This window comes from Mirounga angustirostris, unplaced genomic scaffold (genome assembly GCF_029215605.1).
Source record: "Mirounga angustirostris isolate CCGP_5_RB_7025 unplaced genomic scaffold, mMirAng1.0.hap1 SCAF_9, whole genome shotgun sequence".
In the NCBI taxonomy this organism is placed as follows: domain Eukaryota; kingdom Metazoa; phylum Chordata; class Mammalia; order Carnivora; family Phocidae; genus Mirounga; species Mirounga angustirostris.
The window spans coordinates 71,472,608-71,494,463 of NW_026991717.1; the positions used below are offsets into that span (position 1 = coordinate 71,472,608).

The 21,856-nt window shown below is 41.7% G+C and overlaps 1 protein-coding gene and 1 pseudogene across 2 annotated transcripts in view; one reads left to right on the forward strand and one right to left on the reverse strand.

Annotated features, from left to right (window-relative positions):
- The window catches only part of RPGRIP1 (RPGR interacting protein 1), a 67,252-nt gene that overhangs the window by 20,710 nt on the left and 24,686 nt on the right, over positions 1-21,856 (forward strand). The window contains exons 9-20 of one of the 2 annotated variants that reach the window (XM_064570789.1): positions 245-391; positions 865-938; positions 3,949-4,094; positions 5,863-6,023; positions 6,456-6,599; positions 7,061-7,211; positions 9,230-9,682; positions 9,845-9,996; positions 10,446-10,788; positions 12,002-12,186; positions 12,463-12,651; positions 15,281-15,419. In XM_064570789.1, coding sequence (XP_064426859.1) covers positions 245-391; positions 865-938; positions 3,949-4,094; positions 5,863-6,023; positions 6,456-6,599; positions 7,061-7,211; positions 9,230-9,682; positions 9,845-9,996; positions 10,446-10,788; positions 12,002-12,186; positions 12,463-12,651; positions 15,281-15,419 — 2,284 coding nt within the window. Of the gene's footprint in view, positions 1-244; positions 392-864; positions 939-3,948; positions 4,095-5,862; positions 6,024-6,455; positions 6,600-7,060; positions 7,212-9,229; positions 9,683-9,844; positions 9,997-10,445; positions 10,789-12,001; positions 12,187-12,462; positions 12,652-15,280; positions 15,420-21,856 lie in introns of those variants that run through there. The other variant, XM_045900501.2, reaches the window with a different exon arrangement.
- On the reverse strand, positions 13,841-14,442 carry LOC123861417 (splicing factor 3B subunit 6-like; annotated as a pseudogene).

The following is a 21,856-nucleotide window of genomic DNA, read 5'->3' on the forward strand; positions in this document are numbered from 1 at the left end:
AAAATTCATGCTCCAATTATGCATCATAGTTTCCTGGAGTGGAAAATTCTCACTGACAGGAAACGATACTTCTTGAGCAACGCTAGAGTGATAAACAAGGCCAATTTACAGTGCAAAGGCACCATGCCATTAATCAAAGCCATTCTTCTTGACATCCACTAGGGAATGCTAGGGTTGCCAGTATCTTGAGATATTTCTGCTGAGTGATATGACCATTCCCAGGGCAACTTTCCTTTTGCCCCAGAATCAGGGAATCCTGAGTGCAGCCCATGATGCCCTCCTTGGGCAAGTGAATGAGCTCAAGGCAGAACTGAAGGAGCAGAGCAAGAAGGCTGTGAGCTTGAAGAGCCAACTGGAAGATGTGTCCATCCTGCAGATGACACTGAAGGAGGTAAATAATAGTAATAATTGAAAGGTGGCATCAGTTTTAAGTTACATTTCAATTTCAGAGATGTTAAAAAGTATATCTTAGCAACATTATGGCTATTTCATTTTTTCCAATGAGAAAAATGAGGCTCCAAGTGGTTAAATAATTGCTCAAGATTACACCATTAGGGAGAAAACTGGGATTTATAGGTTTTTTTTTTTTTTAAGTTTTTGCTGTATTACAATGTTCTGCTGCTTCCTTAACAGTAGAAACCCAGACACCATGAAAATTTGCTACAGAGAATCCTCATTATTTCCAGTAAAAGTTTCTATCACACCAGTTGGTTCAAGTCTTTCTAGTTGAATGGCTCCTCATAGACATGAGACATGAACATAGAAAGCCTTCTACCCAAGCCCCACTCTTCCACAGAAGAAGGGAGACGTGCAAGGCCACAGGTGTTACAATTTTTATCTCAGGCACCCTACTGTCATTCTTAGTTTCAGGAGAGAGTTGAAGATTTGGAAAAAGAACGAAACTTGCTGAATGACAATTATGAAAAACTCTTAGAAAAGTGAGTAACAAGTTTGGGTCCCAGAGCACTGTTTGTTATAAAAGACAATTATAGAAAAGTGCCCTCACATTCTAAAACAATGCCTAGTGTGGATAAGCGGAAGCTGGTACTCAGCACTGTTAGTGAGAATATAAATCGGCACGGTCTTTTTAGAAGGGAATTTGGTGCTATCTATCAAAATGTTAAACATGGGGGCGCCTGGGTGGCTCAGTCAGTGAAGCGTCTGCCTTCGGCTCAGGTCATGATCCCAGGGTCCTGGGATCGAGCCCCGCATCGGGCTTCCTGCTCGGTGGGAAGCCTGCTTCTCCCTCTCTCACTCCCCCTGCTTGTGTTCCCTCTCTCGCTGTGTCTCTCTCTGTCAAATAAATAATTAAAGTCTTTAAAAAAAAAATGTTAAACATGCATATACATGTATTTGCAAAGATAATGTATAATAAGAATGTTTTTTTCTATTATAATTTTTTCATTATGTTACGTTAGTCACCATACAGTACATCATTAGTTTTTGATGTAGTGTTCCATGATTCATTGTTTGCATATAACACCCAGTGCTCCATGCAATACGTGCCCTCCTTAATACCCATCACCAGGCTCACCCATACGCCACCCCCCTCTAAAACCCTCAGTTTGTTTCCTGGAGTCCATTATCTCTCATGGTTCCTCTCCCCCTCCGATTTCCACCCCCTTCATTTTCCCCTTCCTTCTCCTCATGTCTTCCATGCTATTCCTTATGTTCCACAAGTAAGTGAAACCATATGATGATTGTCTTTCTCTGTTTGACTTATTTCACTTAGCATAATCTCCTCCAGTTCCATATAATAATAAGATATAATATAATAAGAATGTTAATTACTACGTTGTTACTAATAGTAAAAAAAAAAAAGGTGGAGGGTGCCTGGGTGGCTCAGATGGTTAAGCGTCTGCCTTCGGCTCAGGTCATGATCCCAGGGTCCTGGGATCGAGTCCCACATCGGGCTCCCTGCTCCTTGGGAACCTGCTTCTCCCTCTGCCTCTCTCTCTCTCTCTGTCTCTCATGAATAAATAAATAAAATCTTCAAAAAAAAAAAAGGTGGAAACATCCAAATTTCCTTTAATAGAGATTAAATAATGTTGCATCCCCACAATAAAATACTATGAAGCTGTTAAAAATGAGGTAGACTTATGTGTCTAAGATATATTATTAAAAGAAAAGTCAAGTTGTAACAGAATATGTTAACTCTGACTTATTTATGGGGGATGTGTGTGATGTGCCTGGGTGAGAGAGAGAATCTGCAAACCTCTCATGAGATGAAAGGATTGGAGTAGGGCAAAGAGAGGCACCTTCACTTTTAATCTATATACTTCTGTATCATTTTAATTTTTTACAACAAGCATATATTCATTTATTAAGTTTGAAATTTAAAATACCTGGAAGTCTAGGGGCATCTGAGTGGTGCAGTCGGTTAAGTGTCCGACTCTTGGTTTCGGCTCAGCTCATGATCTCAGGGTCATGAGATTGAGCCCCACGTTGGGCTCTGCACTCAGGGTGGAATCTGCTTAAGACTCTCTCCCTCTCCTTCTGCCCTCCCCACCCCTCCCCCGCTTTCTCTCTAATATATAAATCTTTAAAAATAAAATACCTGGAAGTTTAAAAAAAAAGTTAAATATGCCTTCTGTCTCAGTTAAAGGCTGTAGGGGATAGATTGGGGAGATGGTATGGGAGCATCCTGGGAATATCTGATGCTCTTCAACTCAGTGAAACAAAGTGCTGTGGGGATTATTCACTTTGAAGAGTCTATGTAGCAAACATTACTATTAGCCCCTTCCCTTCATCACTCAGAATGTTATCTGCTTTGATCATCATGTAATGTATGGCTAGGAAGTGCCAAGAACTTTTTTTTTTTTTTTAAGATTTTATTTATTTATTTGACAGAGAGAGAGATAGCGAGAGACGGAACACAAGCAGGGGGAGTGGGAGTGGGAGAGGGAGAAGCGGGCTTCCTGCTGAGCAGGAAGACCGATGTGGGACTCAATCCCAGGACCCTGGGATCATGACCTGAGCCGAAGGCAGACGCTTAACAACTGAGCCACCCAGGCACCCAGAACTTTTTTTTTTTTTTTTTAAGTGGGCTCCATGCCCAGCGTGAAGCCCATTGCAGGGCTTGAACTCACGACATTGAGATCAAGAGTCAGACGCTTAACTGAATGAGCCACCCAGGTGCCCCCAGAACTCTTAAAACTGGCTTAAGCAAGTTGTTTTTAGACCACATTTATTCAAATGAAAAATAGGAAAAAGACATCTGCAGAAGTAATAGCTTGATTATCAGTGTCACTTCACTTACGTAAATAATCAAAGACAGACCATATGTTTTACACTCAAAATGGGTCTGCCCTGACAGCTAGTTACAATGGTGTACAGGGTACAGTCATTGAAAAAGGTAGTTCCTGCCCTTCAGTGTAGTAATTTATAATCTAGTTCAAAGGCAAGTATTCTCTAAACCAGCCATTAGTGAAGGTAGATAGAGGAGTGGAGTAAGGAAAAGAGGAATATTTTGTTCCTCATTTTTTTGAAAGTCTATTTATTTAAGTAACCTCTGCACGCAACATGGGGCTTGAACTTACATCCCCGTGGTCAAGTCACGTGCTCTTCCGGCTGAGCCGGCCAGGTGCCCTCCCTGTTCCTCATTTTTAATTCAGCAGGCCTGAGAATGTCTTGCTACACAGTACCTGAAGAAAGCCATCATGCTGGACAAGTTCCTTGGGAAATAGATGTGACTTGGGTTGTTTGCTCAGTGGGTTATCTGAGACCTAAACAGAAGTGATACTAAGGAACTCCTCAGTACAGCCCAGAAGTTCCAAGGCAGTTGGTAAATGACAGTTATAGAGAAAGCAGGGACAGAAAAAACATGTAGGGGAATGAATGATGTGCTAGGCCCAGGAGATGCTGAAACTGTTATAAAGACGTCACATCACACACCTTTGAGTATTTATCCAACTCTCTCCTCGCTCCTTACTTGCTTCCCATACTCAGCATGCTGGATAGCAGTAATCAGCCTCACTGGAGCACTGAGCTCGTAGGAGAACAGCTACAGCAGAAAGTCTCTCAGTTGCAGGACCAGCTGGACACTGAGCTGGAGGAGAAGAGGAAAGTCTTACTTCAGCTGTCCAGAGAGAAAGGTAGGTCAGGCTGTGAAGACCTTTCTCAAGTGAGGCATCCGTTATGTCTGGTGTGGGAGAAGGGAACTTGGGCCAGCATTTGTCCAGTCCTCTCCAGTCCCCTCTAATCCCCTCACCTGATCCTGTTTTTGTGTGGATCAGGGATAACTAGAATAAGAACACTGGCAAGCTGGCAATCAGATCAGACTTACAATCAAGAAAGCATGACACCTACCTCACATGCAGAAGTTATTATATGTAATGAGTTTTCATTTGAGAGGATGACAACTCTTAAATTTATTGTTTTTATTTATTTATTTGCTTTTTGAGAGAGAGAGAGAATCTTAAGCAGTCTTCGTGCCCAGCATGGAGCCCAAGGCGGGGCTCAATCTCACGACCCTGAGATCATGACCTGAGCCGAAATCAAGAGTTGAACGGATGCTCAACCAACTAAGCCACCCAGGCGCCCCTTAAATTTATTGTTCTTAAACATTCACTTTATTTGTTGAAAATGCCTTTTATCCTTACCAATTATTTTAGAGGTGACTGGGAGTCTTGCTTTTTTGTTTTGTTTTGTTTTAGCCCCTCAAACTGCGAAGCAAATTACTGCTCTTGGTTACTATTTCCATTTTCCCGTCTTAACTCGGAATCACAGTAGATAGTTATTCTGAAGATTTTTAAATACTGTCAAAGAGACCTTTGTCTCACTTCTTTTTGCTAGGTTTGACCTTAATATTTAGTCATATCAAGGTTAGATTTCATTAGATTCTAATATATTCACATAGAAGAGTGAAGGAAAAGAAATATCAAGAAAAATGGAGTTAGGAACCATAAAGGGATAAAGCTCAGGAGCACATGCTAAGGACCTTGTAGTATATATGAGATACAAAGTATTGTAAAGACTTTGGGATAATCTAATCTAAACTCCCTCCTCTAATGCATGATAATGAAATGATCACTAAACCTTCCTTCCCTGAAACACCCATACCCACCCACCCAAACACATGCATGCAGAAATGCCCAAATGCCCATTCTCCCTCCCTCCAGGTCAGGGTGGGAGTGGAGGTGTCACAGGGAACTGATAGCATGGAAGTCAGAATGGAGTTGGGGAGATACTGGTTTGGCTGGTGCTAGCAAAAAGTTTGCACTGTAGGGGCACCTGGGTGGCTCAGTCAGTTAAGCATCTGCCTTTGGCTCAGGTCATGATCTCAGGGTCCTGGATCGAGCCCTGTGTCAGGCTCCCTGCTCAGTGGGGAGTCTGCTTCTCCCTCCCCCTCTACCCTTGTCTCCCACCTCATGCTCTGTCTTTCTCAAATAGATAAATAAAATCTTTTTAAAAAAGAAAAGTTTGCACTGTAGAGGTGCCTGGCTAGTTCAGTTGATAGAGCATGCAACTCTTAACCTCACAGTTGTGAGTTCAAGCCCCACATTGGGTGTGGAGCCTACTTAAAGTAAAAATTAAAAAAAGAAAAAAAAAGTTCGCACTATCCCAATCAGTCAAGTGGCTCTGTTTGCTGCTGGTGGTGGTTGTGTTGTGTTTTTTTTTACAGTTCTGCAGGTGTTTTTTGTTTTGTTTTTGGAGTCCCAAGTGTCAGCTCAGTTTACTGGGTCAATAAGCTGGAGCCCCTCTGTAGAAATAAGATGAAATTGCTTCTCTAAAAGTAAATTTATAAAATAAATTAAACATCAGTGGGAAAATTTAATTTGCACTTGGTCCAACTTTAAGCTTGATTTCTGATAACTACAGAGTTTCAACTTTCTGGATGATTCCCCCCCCCCCCCCCCCCAGCTCAAAACAAGGATCTGCAGCTTGAAGTCACCAATCTGCTTCAGAAGCATAAGCAGGAAGTAGAGATCCTCCAAAATCAAGAGATAATTTCCCAGTCTCTTGACAGGCAATCTGAACCAGCCACTCACCCAGCTCTATTCCAAGAGACCGCTCCGACAGAGGTAAGAGCATGCCTAATCAAGCAAGTCCCCTGAACAGAGGGATCCCCTGTATAGTGGGATGTCTGGCAAATACCCCTGGAAGAGACGATGCTTGAGGGCAGTCTTCAGAAGGCGGTGAGAAGGCTGAGAATACAGATAGCTTCATGAGCTCCACACATTTTTCCCACCCTTTACAGCTCACAGCATTTAGAATGCTTTTTCAGACGAGGACTTGCAATGATCTGCAGAAGAGCCAACAAGCTATCAGAGGCTGTGTAACTTACTGCCGCTCCTGAACATGAGCAACTAGGGGAGAAAGCCCTTGTGAAGTGCCACAGTTCCCTTTCACTCCTGCTGCTGGGATTTTCCTATTACCAACAACTGCTTTGAGAATAGTTATTACCGTGCCTCTCATATTTCTGTTCCCTTTTACCCATGCTTTTCTCCCGATAGCCCTGTGAACCAAAAAACCAAGAAGAAAAGAAACTGTCCCAGATGCTAAGTGAGTTGCAAGTGTCGCACGCAGAGACCACGCTGGAACTAGAAAAGACCAGAGACATGCTCCTTCTGCAGCGCAAAATCAACGTGTGCTATCAGGTGCAAGAAAAGGTGGTACAGGAAGGGGGTAGATAAATGGGCACTTGGGGACCACTTCCACACTGGGAATTAAGTGAGGCCCGAGTGTCCAGGGCTGTTGCGAGGCGACATGCTGCCCCGTGCAACACAGAACGTGCCGTCCTTTGACGCACTGGAGGACTCGCATGGGCCTGTGGCACCTTGGCGTAGAAGCTGGTGAAGGGCCCAGCTAATGGAAAGGGCAGCTGCGAAGCTTCAGGTTCCAGTTTTCCCAGAATCAGGAAACTCTTGTCCTCTGGCACCAGGAGCACAACTGGTCCTGGAGGAGTCTGTGATGACGCCAGCATTTTTTCTAGTGGCTCAGTCTGCCCTGTTCAGGTGATAGCAGAGTCTCCTTCACCCGAACAAGTGCCACCTTTTTATCTGGGCCCTTTGGTGCTGGGCCACTGCAATAGAAAAGTTCAGACGTTATTTTGTTTCAGGAGGAACTGGAGGCGATGATGACAAAAGCCGATAATGAAAGTAAAGATCACAAAGAAAAACTGGAGCGGTTGAATCAACTGCTAGACCTCAAGAACAATCGTATCAATCAGCTGGAAGGTATTTTGAGAAGCCAAGGCCTTCCGCTATCTGGCAAGTCTTAGTCCTTTGTTCTCATCTTGGACCCGTCACGTGGCTCGTGCTTGTGCTGCCTCTGTGCACCTGCCTGGAAGGCGGCCTTTTGCATCTCGGCAGGAGACACATCCCTCCTGTTCTTCGTCCTACCGTCTTTGGTGTTTTCACACATGCGTAGCAGCTTCTTTTCCTCTTTCGTGGCAGTGCCTTCCTCTGATTCCTCTGAAGAGTTTCAGCAGGGCCCAGCAATTGCTGAATCTGTTTTGAGAATTGAGAGCATATCACTGTGGGCCCCCGGGTTGGCGTAACACACTCCCTCTCTCAAGGTTGTTTCCTCAACCCAGGCCAATATAGAGCTTTATCACTCATCTCTCATCATCCTTTTCTGTGACTTCTCTCTAAAAGTCTCTCAGTTCTTTGTTGCACTTTGAGGATGTCGACGTGACAGGGCAGCTGGCCGGACACTTGTGCAAATTTCGGTGTCGTACTTTATTTAGGACAGTCGCTGCTGACCAGGAGCTGGTCTCAGTCTCGCCTGTCAAGAATGTTGGCTTTGTTATTAGACTCAGTTTTCAGAGACCTGACTCACACTAACCAAATTCACCAAAGATCAATATTTAAATCAGAATGTTCATTTATTATTTTATGATAGTGGCTGTTTCATTGCTGCCAAGGGACGGTCTGGAACTAGTGTTCAGGGCAGCCCTCTCTCTGGGAAGCAGAATCAGGAAGCAGCTTACTTAGCGCGCATCTAGAGTGAAGGGAGGTGGGTCATGCTGGGGCATGATTTATCCATGCCAGGGCCAGTCTGTTAAAAAGTCACTGCCATGTAACAAAGGAAATCCTCCCTTGGATTGAAATTCTCATGTCTTTCAGATTCAGGGTCTTTCTCCTGGGACAGTACAGGATAAATCCTCTTATCTACTTCTGAAGACTCATTTGCTTTAACTTATAGTTCTTTCATTCCTGGTAAGATCAAAGAGTTTTTCATATGTTTACCGGTTATTTGTATTGTGTCTTTTTTGAGAATTGCCTGTTTCTGTCCTTTACCTGTTCTTGATAGCATTTTATTCATTTGTAGAATTTCTTTATATGCTAAGATTTTTAGCCCTGGGTCATGGAATGCAAAACTTTAAATCTATTTTAGTTATGTTAATCTTATCAGTTAAGAAACCATTAATCTAATCTTTTTGTACTCCATTTATTTTGGGCAGGAAGACATTCTGATGTGTTCAAAATATTTTTATTCTACTACATTAACTCTCAGTATAGGAATTTCATCATCGACACACATTGTGATGATTCAAATAACCTCCCGATTTGAAGCAGACTGTATATCAAAGTTTCTGATTGGTTGGACATGGGAGGTAATGCACAGATTTGATAGACTGTCTTACATATCTTTTCATCCCTTTGCCAGTATTTTCAACCTATTTCCAGTAAGTTTCCTCTCCAACTTTTTACTCCATTACTCTTTGACTTACAGTGGATTTTTTTTTTTTTTTTTTGCCTCCTTATGTTGAAACTAAATTCTTAACAGTGAAGATTCTTGTGACTGATCTGGCTGGAAGGGAAATCATTTCTTGGTGGAGCTCGATGTCATGTAGTAGGCACCATGACTATATCTTGGTATTCTCTCGATGGCCCACATCCCAAATTTTTGGAAATACTCCTATTTTGTGTATCTAGTGCTTCTCTATTGGAGTTAACAATTAATTCATAGGACTTTGCTGTAAGATAAAACTGACATCTGTAGATGAAATTGTGCCTCCAGTGTTTTCCTGAGCTTAGCATTTACTTTCCAATCATTCATTTTGTACCTTATCTCTAAAGCAGGCCTTGAGTTAGTTGGCCATCAGAATTCAAAGCTCCTGGTTGTCATTCTTTTGCTTTTCTTTTTGAATTACATGGTGTCTCGAAATCATCAACAATTTGGACTTTCATCATGATTTTTATTCTCCTTCTGTCCAACTTATTTTATCCTAAGGAAGAGCTGTCTATGCTTTAATGGATAGGCAGTTTTCTTTTCCCTCTAGAACAGCTCAAAGATGTGGCTTATGGCACCCGACAGTTGTCCTTATGTCTGGAAACCCTGCCAGCTCATGGAGATGAGGGGAAAGTGGACATTTCTCTGCTGCATCAGAGTGAAAATCTTTTTGAACTACACATCCACCAGGCCTTCCTGACATCTGCTGCCCTGGCTCAGGCTGGAGACACTCAACCTACCACTTTCTGCACCTATTCCTTCTATGATTTTGAAACCCACTGTACCCCACTCGCTGTGGGGCCACAACCCCTCTATGACTTCACCTCCCAGTATGTGGTGGAAATAGATTCCCTTTTTTTGAACTACCTTCACGGGGCTTCAGCCCAGCTTGATCTACACCAGGCTGTAGCCAGTGAGCACCACACCCTTGCAGCTGGATGGATTTGCTTTGAGAGGGTGCTGGAGACTGTGGAGAAAGTCCGTGGCTCTACCACACTTACTGGTAAGTGCTATTGGCTTCCCACAGCTCCCAGGACTAATGTGGAATTTCCCAGAGTCTATAGTTGCTCTTCTGGTGGTTTCCCATTTTCTTCCTCAGCCTTTATTCTTAATCCTCGCCACACCATCCGTATCGTCCATGCCTTTCATACTTTCTGCTATTCAGGAGCTGGTGGAGAAGACTTCGGGGTGCTAGAATACTGGATGAGGCTGCGCTTCCCCATAGGATCCAGCCTACAAGCAGGCAATAAGCGAAAGAAAGCTCAGGCCTACCTGTCAGCCAGTGTGCTTGGAGCCTGGGAGGCACGGGAGGATAAGGTGAGAGAAAGGATGTGCCCAAGCATCTCAAAGGAGCCACAGCCAAGCAGGTCATGAGAACAGCTCAGTCTTCCACTCTCAATAAGTATTTGCTGAATGTGAATGAAGGAGAAAAACTGTCGTGCCACAACCAATCCAGACTCTTCCCTTGGTCAAGCTTGGGTTTGAAATGAAATAGTACCCTTGGAGCTAGCTGCCTCCCCCCCTCCTGTGAACAAAATAGCTTCTCTGTTCCATTCTCTAAGATAAGGCTTGAGGGCCTGCACCTCTCTCAAATAACTATCTACCAGAGCTAGTTTGCAGGCCCAGGAAAGTCATTAGGTTTCTGTGACCCAGTCAGAATTCAGCAGTTCTTTAGGTCATAGCTCTTCCTCATCAAGGGTGCTGGGCTTCAGCTACAGCTCTCTCAGGCTGCCCTTTTCCTTCATCCAAGACCAACATCTTTCCAGTCCAGATCGGATACTTGGAAGCATCAGAATGAGCTGCGGGTGGAAATCATCAGATGCTACGGCCTCCGGAGTCGACGGCTGGGAACCCAGCCCAGTCCATACGTCATGTACCGCTTCTTCACCTTCTCTGACCACGACACTGCCATCATTCCAGCCAGTAACAATCCCTGCTTTAGAGACCAGGCTCGATTTCCAGTGCTTGTGACCTCTGACCTGGATAAATATCTGAGGCGGGAGGCCCTGTCTGTGTATGTTTTTGATGATGAAGACTCAGAGGCTGGCTCATACCTTGGCCGAGTCCAAGTGCCCTTGCTTCCCCTTGCACAAAACAAATCCATTAAAGGTGGGAGATCGAGGTTATTACATCTTTATGCTCTCCGCCCAGTATTGCCTTCGTGTTTTACTTTTCTTTGATTACTTGCTTGGAACAGTCTCTCTTAAAAAACCTGCTGAGAGGATTTTAGAATATGGTCAAGAGCAACAGAGCAGAAGACTTGGTGCCTCACTAATCCTATGGAAACATTGGCTGCTTCTGCTTTTTCCTCCCTTTTTTTTGGCAACAAAAGCAAGGTTCTTAAGTGGGTAGACCCACCAACCTGAAGTCCATACATCCATCTCTGAACAAACCTTTTCTGACTCTGCAGTGCTTCCCAGTATTTGTGTTTACTTACGGCCTATTGTTTCTTAGCACATGACTAGATACAGACTATATGCTGTGTCCTTAATACTCTCCCATAATTTTCTTGCTTCTTTTAAGCACAAGTTAGACTTTCATGCCACATCACGACACAGGCAAATTTCTTGGATCTTTTTTTCCTCAATATGGAACTGATGTGAACTTAGGAAGGGTCAACTCTCTGGTTCCGGTATTGGGAGGGTGAGGCAGGAGTGTCTGTGCTCTCATTACCAAGTATGGTTGGGTGTAGCCAGTACCAACTATGTTTAACAAGCTTCTGGGTGTTCCAGAAAGTGTGTGAGGCCTCCCTCCTTCTGATACCACAAGAGCTAAAAAAAAAAACAAACAAAAAAACCCCGACACTTTTCTCACAACTCATTCTTTGCCAAAAAGAAGAGGCAATGTGGGCCATCTGTTAAATTAATCAGTGTTACAAATCAGAAGTCTGGCATTTAGAAAAAGCCATTTTGCTGAAGTTTTCTTGGCTTTTGTTATTTTAGAAATAGGGACCACTTGAGTGTAGATAATGGTTTCTTTGGTCTACCTAAGGCTTAGCAAGCATTAGGTAATAATAATAATGCAATCATGTTTATTGGCTGGGTGACTGATGACAAGCAAGGTATACCTTTCCATACGTCTTTTGACTATCCCTTCCTGAAACCTGGAGATACCCATCTTCCCCCACAAATATTCTAAGTGAATATTAATATTCACTATTTTATGTTACTTCTGAGTGTGTTATCATTATGCTTATGTAATGGATGTTAATTAATGACAAACAAAATATGGTAAAATTCAAAATTGGGGAATAGATAAGGCTCTGGTAAATTCTTGCCTACTTAATGTGGTCAGATCTTATTAATGTCTCTGTGTCTCTCAGGTGATTTTAACCTCACTGACCCTGCGGGGAACCCCAATGGATTTGTTGAGGCGAAACTGGATTGGAAGTCTGTCTACCTACCCCCAGAGAGCTTCCTGAAACCAGAAGCTCAGCCTGAGGAGAAGGACACCAAGGACAGTTTAGAGATTTCATCTGAAGAGGAAAAGGCTTCCTTTTCTCCCCAGGTAGCAGATCTCCACCAATCCTGTGGAGCATAGTTGAGGAAAACAGTATTAAAATTGTAGTATAAGAAATGCCCTCTGTGAATGTCACGTGTTTGGCAAACTTATTCTGCTTCCCTCATAGTGCCATGAGCCTACTGAGGAAGCAAAACCCTGGGTTTTATTGTTGGGAGGAGAGAAAGATGGCATCTCTCAGCTCTGTGACAGGAGAGGCATGAGGTCTCATGCTAGGCTGTTAAACACTCATCTTGTAAGGCTGTCTCTGATCCTTCTATTTAGGACCAGATGGCATTTGCTGAGATTCCCATTGAAGCTAAGCGAAAACCTCCACAGGTAGGAGAAAGAAAGGAAAGGGAACACCAGGTTGCAAGCTACTCGAGAAGAAAACATGGCAAAAGAACAGGCATCCAAGGGAAGAACAGAATGGAATATCTTAGTCGTAACATCTTAACCGGAAATACACTACAAGTAAGGCCTTAGAAACCCTGCAAGATTAAAATATGGGTTGTAGGGTCCCCAGATATATTATTCTCAGGTAGAAGCAAACACCCAAGATCAGCAGTAATCATGTTTTGTTTTGTTTTTTTTTATGGCCAACATGTGTTTCCTCAAACACAGGTAGTTTAATAAAACTCTGAACCGTTCACTTCATTTCAATGTAATTTAATTCAACAGCTTATGGACTCTGCAATTTATACTGAGAATTTTACCAGTCTACCTCAACTGTAGTCAAAATAAGTTAAAGAGCAAATATTTATTGAACACCTACTATGTGCTTGATACTGTCTTTTCTTCATAGGAAACTAGATTAAAGTCACTACGTGGCACCTAAAAATATATGAGACTGTAAATATATATTATCATAAGATTAAATAATATGATTATATGTTATAATCATGTATATTGTATTGGATAATTACATTAATATATAATTATTAATTTTATGAGATTATATAATATAGATACAGTTGACCCTTGAACAACATGGATTTGAGCTACATAGGTCCACTTATACATGAGGGTTTTTGTTGTTGTTGTTTTTTAAGATTTTGTTTATTTTTTTGACAGAGAGAGACACAGCGAGAGGGAACACAAGCAGGGGGAGTGGGGGAAGGAGAAGCAGGCTTCCCACCGAGCAGGAAGCCTGATGCGGGGCTCGATCCCAGGACCCTGGGATCATGACCTGAGCCGAAGGCAGGCGCTTAACGACTGAGCCACCCAGGCGCCCCTACCATTCACTTTTTTTCTTTTTAAAGATTTTATTTATTTGACAGAGAGAGACACAGTGAGAGAGGGAACACAAGCAGGGGGAGTGGGAGAGGGAGAAGCAAGCTTCCCGCGGAGCTGGGAGCCCGATGCTGGCTCGATCCCAGGACCCTGGGATCATGACCTGAGCCGAAGGCAGACACTTAACGACTGAGCCACCCAGGCGCCCCTACATGAGGGTTTTTTCCAATAAATACAGTATTATGAATATATTTTCCCTTCCTTATGATTTTTTTTCCTAATTCTTTTTTTTACAAAAAGTTCTAAGTTTATTCCCATAACATATTCTAACATGTATCAAAGTTTCAAGCAGGTCCTTTTGAATCTCAAATAAGAAATTAACACATTCAGCATTAATTAAAAATAAGAGAAGGGTGATGATGGTCATTTATGGGTTTTAGTCTAAAATGAAAATGCAGAAAACGTTTATTTTGGTGGGTATGTGTTGATGCCGTATTTCTCCTTGTGAAGCTTCAATTGCTCTTCCTTCTTTTTTGTGTCCATCTTCTTTTTTTTTTTTTTAAAGATTTTATTTATTTGACAGAGCACAAGCAGAGGGAGAGAGAGGGAGAAGCGGGCTCCCTGCTGAGCAAGGAGCCTGATGTGGGTACTCGATCCCACGACCCTGGGATCATGACCTGGGCCTAAGGCAGCCACTTAACCGACTGAGCCACCCAGGCGTCCCTGTGTCCATCTTCTGAAATGCCCTGTTGACATTATAGTACAAAACCACCAGGTGTCTGTTACAAACATTGAATCCTGAAATGTGATCATGTGCCTTCTTGGCATCAAAGATGAATCATAGACCACATAAGCTGTTCCTCTAGTTTTGGGTGTGTTCCCCACTCAGATTTGACGAATAGATCGATATTTCCCAAATATATCATACATTTCTTCAGCTGTGATTTTGTATGGCAAATTTCTTATACGTGAAATCCGATTTACCTCAGGTGGTAGTCAAACGTTCCCCCTCTTGGCCACTTGCATCGCCATCTTGATGGTCTGATAAGGTTACTGAAGCAAACACTAGAATTCCTCCAGATACCTCTGGAGCTTGCTCTACTCTTTTTTTTTTCTTCAAATTTTTATTTAAATTCTAGTTAGTTATAGTGTAATATCGGTTTCAGGAGTAGAATTTAGTGATTCATCACTTACATGTAACACCAAGTACTCATCACCACAAGTGACCTTCTTAATACCCATCACCCATCACACCCCCCTCCCTCCATCAACCCTCATTGTTTCTCTATTGTTTGTTCTCTATCATCAAGAGTCTCTTATGGTTTCCTTCCCTCTCTTTTTTTTTCCTTCCCATATGTTCATCTTTTTGTTTCTTAAATTCGTCATAGGAGTGAAATCATATGGTATTTGTCTTTCTCTGACTGACTTACTTCACTTAGCATAATACCCTCTAGCTCCATCTACACTGTGGTAAATGGCAAGATTTCATTCTTTTTGAAGGCTGAGTAATATTCCATTTATACACACACACGCGCACACACCCACACACCCACCACATCTTCTTTATCCATTCATCAGTCAATGAACATTTGGGCTCTTTCCATAGTTTGGCTGTTGCTGATAATCCTTATGATTTTCTTAATATTTTCTTTGCTCTAGCTTCCTTTATTGTAAGTATATAGTATATAATACATATACAGAATGTGTTAATCAACTGTTTATGTTATTGGTAAGGTTTCTGGTCAACAGTAGGTTATTAGTAGTTCAGTTTGGGGTGGGGTCCAGAAGTTACATGCAGATTTTTGGTGTCTCCAACCCCCATGTTGTTCAAGGGCCAACTGTAGTTATATTTGTTATCCTTATTCTGAAGCAGGTGAGCTACACTGAATGGAAGTTCTCAGGGCTTAAGAGCTTCAGCGATGACAGTTTAAAAAATCAGCAAACGGAAGAGGAAATGACATCATCGCACTCAGCAGTGATGCAGAAAGAAGCCCTAAATCCTGTAAATGGTATTGTCTTTTTTAAAATCTGATTTTCTGCTTAAGCATTAGATTATTTTATCAAGCCAGTTATTTACTTTTTTTTTCATCTTACATTGTTAAACTTTTCATGGAAAATGACTACTGAAGACCCTAGACTTAGTTTTATGTTACAAGTGTGCCGGTTAGGCCAACCAAGGCTGGAATTCTCAAAGTAGCTTTCTATGTATTTAAAGCTTGTTAGCTTGCCAGTTTAGTTACCTAGCAAGTATATCTTGTGAATTATAGTTACAAAGAAATAGGAGAAGGAGTGTGATTGGCTTATTTGGGATGTTGATCCAAATTTTTTTTTTTTAAGATTTTTATTTATTTATTTGACAGAGAGAGAGAGAGCGAGAGCAGGAACACAAGCAGGGGGAGTGGGAGAGGGAGAAGCAGGCTTCCTGCCGAGCAGGGAGCCCGATGTGGGACTCGATCCCAGGACCCTGGGATCATGACCTGAGCCGAAGGCAGACGCTTAACGACTGAGCCACCCAGGCACCCGATCCAAATTTTTTAAATTAAGGCAAAGCTTTTTTGTGTTACAGTGAAAGGTAGACTTGGTTTCAGGTTATAATATGGGCAAACTCCATAATTCAGACCAACTCCCTCATTGATGACAACTAAAAAGGTGAAGTTAATATATTTTTAAAAGATCTTAGTGTTTCTTAAAAGCATTCAATAGTCCATAAGAGAGGGAAGAATTACCTAGCCTTGATCAGGGAGATGATTGAAGCTCAGAGAAGTGAGCTGGAACTGCTTCAGCCCTGAGACATTGCTAGTCTGGAAGAAGCGATGGAGAGACAGAATCATGCTTCTGGTAGACTTTTGGGGTGGGGAAACAGGATGCAGTCTGAATCTGGGGTATGCTCAGCATAGGAAGATGTTTACCCTGGGCAGAACTGCCCACTTTGGTCCAGGACCCAGAAGGCAGCAGCATTCTGAGTCTCTTATGTCCTGAGAGGTAGCACTGTGCTGTGGGCACTTGCAGGGCTGGAGAGACAAGGGCTGACCCAGTGCCCACCAGGACTCCAGACACCGGAATTACCCGCCACAGCCTGTGTAACAGCTGTGCTTATTACTAGCTTCGTGGAGATATAGCTGAATTTTCAAATGTCAACAAAGAACTGGAGCTATGAGAAAACTTGAGATCGTAAGTTTTAAAAAATGTTTTGTCTTAAAATAATTTCAAACTTACATAAGAACTGCATGACTAGGACAGAAAAATTCATCTACACACAAGTTCACACAAATTCACCAACTTTTAGCATTTTCCCACTTTCTGCTTTATCATTTATTCTGAAGCATTTTGAGAACAAGTTGTACATCTCATGCCCCATTACTGCTATATATTTCAGTAAGGAAAAGGATATTATATGACCACAGTCAAGTTACCAAGTTCACAAACTTATCATGGATACATAGTACCTAATGTCCAGTTGATTCTCAGAATTTGCTGGTTGTCGCAATAATGTCCATTATTAGAAGTCTTTTGTCCCCTTATCTAATCCAGAATCGTACGTTGCATTTGGTCATGTCTCTTTAGTTTCCTTTAATCTGGAACAGTTCCTCATCTTCATCTTTCCTGACAGTTGACATTTTTGAAGAGTATAGGTGAGCTGTTCTGTAGTGTTCCTCAATTTGGGTTCATCTGATGTTTCTTTGTAATTAGATTCAGCTTATGAATTTTTTTATAGGAATACCACAAAAGTGATATTGTATCCTCCTCACTGCATCACATTAGGAGGTACATGATGTTAGTTTGTCCCATCATTGGTGATGTTAACTTTTATCACTTGGTTAAGAAAGCATCTGCCAGGTTTTTTCAAAAGTTACCATTTTTGCCTTTATAATTATTAAGTAATCTATTAGAAGATATTTTGAGACTATATAAATATCTTTTTTATTTTTTTTATTATTTTTTTAAGATTTTATTTATTTGTGAGAGAGAGAATGAGAGACAGAGAGCATGAGATGGGGGAGGGTCAGAGGGAGAAGCAGACTCCCTGCTGAGCAGGGAGCCCGATGCGGGACTCGATCCCAGGACTCCAGGATCATGACCTGAGCCGAAGGCAGTCGCTTAACCAACCGAGCCAGGCGCCCGAGACTATATAAATATCTTGTTCCTCATCAAATTTTACTTGATAATTTTGGCATTCATTTATGGGCTTTCTGCCTGAATCACAAAGTCTTTACAAAATACATTGCAAATTTGGAAGTGAATCAATAGAAAATATAGAACTGTTCAATACAGAAATTTATCAGAGGAAAAATGGGTCAAAAACAGATTAGATACAACTGAAGTGAGAATTGTTAAAAATATTCAGAAGAGGGGCGCCTGGGTGGCTCAGTCGTTAAGCGTCTGCCTTCGGCTCAGGTCGTGATCCCAGGGTCCTGGGATCGAGCCCCGCATCGGGCTCCCTGCTCTGCGGGGGGCCTGCTTCTCCCTCTCCCACTCCCCCTGCTTGTGTTCCCTCTCTCGCTGTGTCTCTCTCTGTCAAATAAATAAAATCTTTAAAAAAAAAAATATTCAGAATAAAGCAAGGAGAGACAACAAGATGGAAAATATAAAAGCGGAGAAGAAAGACATAAAGGATAAAATGAAGAGGTCTAAACTACATTTAATTAAATGTAGAAGAGAAAGAAGGGGGCAGAGGCAATATTTAAAGTGATAATGACTTAGATTTTTCTAGAAATAATAGAGGATATTAAGATTCAATAAAATGGGCTCCTGGGTGCCTCAGTTGGTTGAGTGACTGCCTTCGGCTCAGGTCATGGTCCCAGGGTCCTGGGATCGAGTCCCACATCGGGCTCCCCCTGCTCTGTGGGGAGCCTGCTTCTCCCTCTCCCTCTGCTGCTCCCCCTGCTTGTGCATGCTCTCTCTCTCTCTGTTAAATAAATAAATAAAATCTTTTAAAAAAAAAAGTTTCAATAAAATGAAATTCAGTGAAAGTAGGATAACTTAAAAAAAATCCAGATATAGGGGTGCCTGGCTGGCTCAGTTGGCGGAGCATGTGATTCTTAATCTCGGAGTTGTGGGTTCAAGCCCCATGTTGGATGTAGGGATTAGTTAAAAATATTAAAATTTAAATTAAAAAATTCAGATCTAAACATATCAGAGTCAAGATGCAGAAACTAAAATCAAATAGAAAATATTAAAAACATTCATGTAAAAGAAAACAATAGGGGCACCTGGGTGGCTCAGTCAGTTAAGCATCCAACTCTTGATCTCAGCTCAGGTCTTGATCTCAGGGTCATTAATGGCAAGATGCCCCAGTATGCCAAAAGAAAATAATTAACTGCCAACAAAGAATTCTCTACGCAACAAAAATATTCTTCCAGAATGAAAACAGAATAGACACTTAGAGATAAATCAAAATGGAGAATTTGCTTCCAAGCCACATTTTAAGGTTCTTCTTTAGGCTGAAGGAAAGTTATCCCAGAAGGAAACACAAAGATGCAACAAGGAATGAAAAGCAAAGAATATGGGTTAGTTGAAATGACTGTATGAGGCAAAAATATCAGCTGTGGGGTTTAAAATATGTTTAAAATTAAATAATGTAGTTCAACAGTAGCCCTCCAAAAGTTATGTCCATATCCTAAACCCCAGAATTTGTAAATGTTACCTTACTTGAAAAAAGATTTTTTTGCAGATGTAACTAAGCTAAAGATCTTGAGATGTAGAAATCATCCTGGATTATCTGAGTAGACACACAGAGAGACACATGCAGAAAAGGAGGCAATGTAGCCATAGAGGCAGAGTTTGGAGTGATGCGGCCACAAGCCAAAGAATGCCTGGATCCACCAGAAGCTGGAAAAGACAAGGAAAAAAAGGAAAAGGCAGATTGTCCCCTAGAGCCTTTGGAGTGAGCATAGACTTCCCAATACTTTGATTTTTGACTTCTGACCTCCAGAACTGTGAGAGAATAAATGTCCAGTTGTTGTTGTTGTTGTTTTCTTTTCTCATGAATCTTTTCACCTCTACTTCTCTTCTGGAGGTACAGACATTTCATCTGGAACAAGTTTAAGTGACTTGTACATGTTTTATGTAAGCTGGAGGCAAAACCAAGGCTAAAATAACATCTGGCCCAGCAACTAACATCACTGAAAAAGCACATAGAAAGTTCACTCTCTCCTTACTTTATTGTAGAATGAATGACTCTACAGAAAGAAGAGAGAAAAAGGATAAAACGAGGAGATCTAAGCTACACTTAATTAAATGTAGGAGAAGAGAAAGAAGGGAGACAGAAGCAGTGTTTAAAGTGATAAAGAAGTAATTCACATAGGCATTCAGAAAATGAAATCATGAGAAGAAGGGCTATTTTTTCTGGGCTCTCAGTTGTTACCCTCATTAGTTAGTTGTGGATTGCTTTCTTTGATGACTTTCAGAAGCTTCTGGATTTGAGCATTAGATTCACCTATCTTGCATCCAGAGGGGGCAATTTTGAAGTTTCAAGGCTTCACACAGCATCTTTACTATACCACCAAGGAATTCTGGTCCAGGTCCATTGTGGTCAGGTTCTGTTGCTGCTGAGGGCAGACGAGAGTTCTACACAACTGAAAGAAGTGATGGCACATCCCCATAACCACACACATCTCAGGCTACCCAGTGGTTTCTTCAAAACCTTACAAAGAACTGTAGTAATTCCTATGTGTGTCAGACCCAGATACAAGTGTATTAGCTTGATTTGTGTTGGAGTCACTTTGATAGATGATTGCAGCCATCACTGGTTATGTTGCAGCATCCTAGCACCAGAGTTTTTAGCTTACAGTAACTCAAGCCCTCACACAGAAGTTTCATGCTGCCATCCTATAGAGCATTCTTTGTGAAGATCAGGTGTGCCAGCCTCTGGTTGATGACTAAAGCTGAAGAGAGCTTCTTGCCACAGTTTAGTGTGAGGTGATGTTCTCCAGTGACAACCTCTGCAAGAAAAGTCAAACCCAAAGAAAGAAATAATAAAGATCAGAGCAGAAATCAATGAAACAGAAAAGGAATGAGAAAATCAGTGAAGCCAACTTTGTTTGAAAAGATCAACAAACTTGATGAGCCTTAAAAACAAAGCAAAACAACAAAGAAAACTTGATAAGCCTTTATCTAGAATGACTATACTAATTAAGATCCAACCAGAAATTGCTTAGTAATTTGAACAGGAGAAGTTTAAAGAGTTATTAACTGTAACAGGAGATTGAACTGGGTGGGGGTGGGTGAGGACTGACTAGTAAGAAATAAAAAGAACTCTAAAAATACAGGAAAAGCAGATTTAAAGAGCATCCATTAATCCCCAAAGCTGAGACAGAGTGCCCAAAGAAATAGGTCTGGTAGACAACCCCTTTCAGGGCTGAAATCCAGACCTCACTGGAAGGAGTGAAGTCACGTTTTATTGAATGGCACAGAAGTTTGCTGTGCCTGTACATCGGAACTCCAAGGAACTGTGAAGTTGACCTCTGGAACATTGCAAGTAAACCATTCAGAGAGGTACCATGCCAGTGGCATTTCACTGCAAAGCTACTTTGGCTGGGGGCTGGGGGGGAGGGGGGAGGGTATACCTGAGGAACTGCCCACAGGGAGGTGCCATATACTACAGGACCCTGGAAACTGTTAGAATTGGATGTTGCAGAAACCATGTGCTGCTAGAAATGTGTTCTGTAGGAAACTGTGAGCTGCTGGAGCCAGGCACTAAGTTTCGGAAGCCTGTTGTAGGAGCCTGGTCTGCAGAGTTCTCTTCTGCAAGAGTCTGCCTGCACATTGGAAACAGGAAGAGAAGCCTTTTCCTCCTCCAGTGATCCTTTTCTGCTCTCTACTGACAAAACTTAACATGGTGCCAGCTGGCAAAGAAGAAGTATTTACAGGGTCCAACTCTATCATTGCAGAGCAGACGATGAAGTTTTTATTTTGAGCTTGATTTATCAATCAAGCAATTGATAATTGGCCTGGTGATCAATAAAAAAAAAAAAAGAGCAAAGACACAAGTTAGCAAAATCAAGAATGAATGTGAGGCCACTACAGACTCTACAATTAAAAGGGCTGTAAAATAATATTATGAACAACTTTATGCAACTTAGATGGAAAAGGCAAATTCCTAGAAAGATACAAATTACCAGAACTGACTCAAGAAGAAATAGAAGATCAGTATTGACATATAAAAAGTATAGACAAGAATTAGTCATTTTAAATCTTCCCAAATAAAAAAGTCTAGTTCCAGATGACTTCACTGATGAATTCTATCAACATTTAAGGAAGAAAAAATGCTGATCCTTCATAGTCTCAGAGAATAGTAGAGCAAGGGAAGCTTTCTAACCGATTTGGTTATAAAGTGGTATTGTCTTGATACCAAAGCAAGCCTAAGACATAAAAAAAAAACAAAAAACAACTATAGACCACTATTCAACATGAACATAGATGCAATATCCTGAATGAAATATTAGCA